At 35.4% G+C, this 2328-nt stretch overlaps 1 protein-coding gene across 1 annotated transcript in view; it reads right to left on the bottom strand.

Annotated features, from left to right (window-relative positions):
- The window catches only part of LOC104506695 (rap guanine nucleotide exchange factor 5-like), a gene marked incomplete at its 3' end in the record, with an annotated part of 37377 nt that extends 36199 nt beyond the window's left edge, over positions 1-1178 (bottom strand). The window contains exons 1-2 of the mRNA XM_010147728.1: positions 1095-1178; positions 908-1014 (exon numbers count right to left, since the gene is read on the bottom strand). Coding sequence (XP_010146030.1) covers positions 908-1014; positions 1095-1178 — 191 coding nt within the window. The remainder of the gene's footprint in view (positions 1-907; positions 1015-1094) is intronic.
- Positions 1179-2328: the final 1150 nt, after the last annotated feature.

Raw genomic sequence — 2328 nt, 5'->3', positions numbered from 1 at the left:
GCAAACCCTTTGCCTCAATTACTAATTTTTGTAATCCTATTCATTTCAAGGGAAGAAATTATTCTGGCAGGTCTCAGGGGATGCCCCTAGTTACAACGAGGGAACTCGTGTTAGATGAGTAGGTTCACTTACATACCTAATTCATGCAGCACATTTTAAAATATGTAATATCTTTATCAATTTGTGCTACATACAGACAGCCATCTAGAGATGTACAAGAGCTAAACAAAATCTAGCTTTTAGGCTCAGGATTTCATTCCCTTTCTGAGCATAGGCATAAGCAATACAGCTACACAATATATGAGTAAGACCTTGAGTGCTGCTCTAGGATGTGTTTCATCCTTCACATTATTGGTAGACTGCTTTTTTTAAATCTTAAAAAAAAAAAAGTTGTAGCTTTTTCTTAAATACAGATATGAATTAATGGTGTTATAATAAAGAAGCGCACATTTTGGCAAAATTGAAAATAGGATGAAGCATTTATGCTGTAATACAACACAAATGGAAAATCACTTCATTATAGAAATATTCCATAAATTACATGCAAAAATCAGTGTGTAACTATATCTTAGGAATCAAATTAATCTCTTCTATAACTCCAGACCAGGTCTGAATTTAATTCTCTTTCTTTTCAACAAAATAACAGACAAACATATTTGTATATGAAATCATACACAATTAAATTAATGGACATACAATCAGGCCACCGCTGCTTTCTGACAAATGACAAAGTAACAAAAAAAGTTATTAAAATACATGAGGTTTTAAAGAATTTTTTTAAAATATTTTGATTCTTAGTAACACATACAAAATCTCACTCTCAGAATTTACTCTCTTGTCAAATCAAGGCATAGACAAATGCAAATAAAACCAATCCAGTTAATTAAAGCAAAAGATCTCGGATTACCTGCAAATGCCAGTAAGGTACACCCTGTCTTTAATCAGGTCAGACGCTTGTAGAGTAAAAATATTCCTGAGAGCTCTCCCAGCACAGGAAGAACTTTCTCCATAAATCTGAATGAAAAGAGAAATTGAAAACTGTGTTCTGTAGTAAATTGCCTTGCCACTGTCTGCTCCCTCCCTTGGAGCAATACCTTCTCCTCAGCTAAACGACGAGCAAGCAAAGCCTCCCGACTTCTGCCATACCCAGTTGTATCATGGGTTGCAGGTGCCCCCATGAGCTGGACGACTTTGACATTTGCTGCCTTACAAAGGCAGAGGTTTTGCTATCTGTCAGTTTTACCTCTGAACAACAGACAAGGTCAAATGAAAACAAACATTCATCTAGCAAAGCAAAAAGACTGTATTAACCATTGCAAAACCACACAAGTACAGTTAAAATTAAATGTTATTCCATATGTATTTGAGTTAAATAATTTAATACAAGCCTAACGCACATTGAAAGACCACTTCATAGTTTTTTCTTTTTGTGCAGAAACTTTGGCGGTATCCTATGATAGCTACAGATCAGTTCATCTGTACCTTGCCAGGAGGATGTGGTCTTTCAGAATGGACACACCCCTCACTTCCCCCACACCCGATTTCAACCTTACACCTCAAGGCTGCAGATCTGTCCATCAAAACAGGACCCAGCTCCATCTTCCATAAAACCATGTTCTACGTGCATTCTATCTACCACTCCTTACTGACGAATTTATCTCAGGTTTCTGTTGTGATGTTTTCCCATCATCCCAGCAAAACACATCAGTAACACAAGTAACCAGCTTGAAAGAAAAACAGTGCTGCGGTTTCACATTATTTCTGTTGTTGTTTCCTATATTTAGGAATCTTTCAAGGAATATAAAATAGTCCTGAAACAGTAAAGTCTTGTGAGATGCAAAAACAGACCTCTCAAATACTGCAAAAGTAAGCTAAATGGTGGCAATCATTTAAATGGCTAGGAAGTGAGTACACGTCGGAATTCACAATTCAGTTTGCAAATTCAGTAATAGAAGTAGACAATTTCTAACACATACAGATTATAACTTGTTAAATGGATTTAACTGAAGGCCACATTCACAAGTGTCTTCAAAGCTATGATTAAGAGGTTGAACCAAAGCAAAAAATTTCCTTATATGTTGTTTGATGAGATGGAATTAAAAGCTTGACAAGTACCTTGTGTGAAGGAGTTTCCAAGTAGGGATTTGAAATTCTTCTGGACAGCGTCTGTAAGACAATTTGATAGAGCTTTAGTTTTGTTCTGGTTTTTGTATGGAAAAAAGGTAGCAGCAATCTAGGTCTTTTAGTTATTGAAATGTAAATTTAAAAAAAATATCAAATCATTTGAGTGATCTAACAGAAGTCTCAAAAAAATTTTTTTTTTTTCAC

This window comes from Eurypyga helias, unplaced genomic scaffold (genome assembly GCF_000690775.1).
Source record: "Eurypyga helias isolate BGI_N326 unplaced genomic scaffold, ASM69077v1 scaffold19102, whole genome shotgun sequence".
Taxonomy (NCBI): domain Eukaryota; kingdom Metazoa; phylum Chordata; class Aves; order Eurypygiformes; family Eurypygidae; genus Eurypyga; species Eurypyga helias.
The sequence above is the reverse complement of the archived record's forward strand: the minus strand, read 5'-3'. Positions and strand labels throughout refer to the sequence as shown.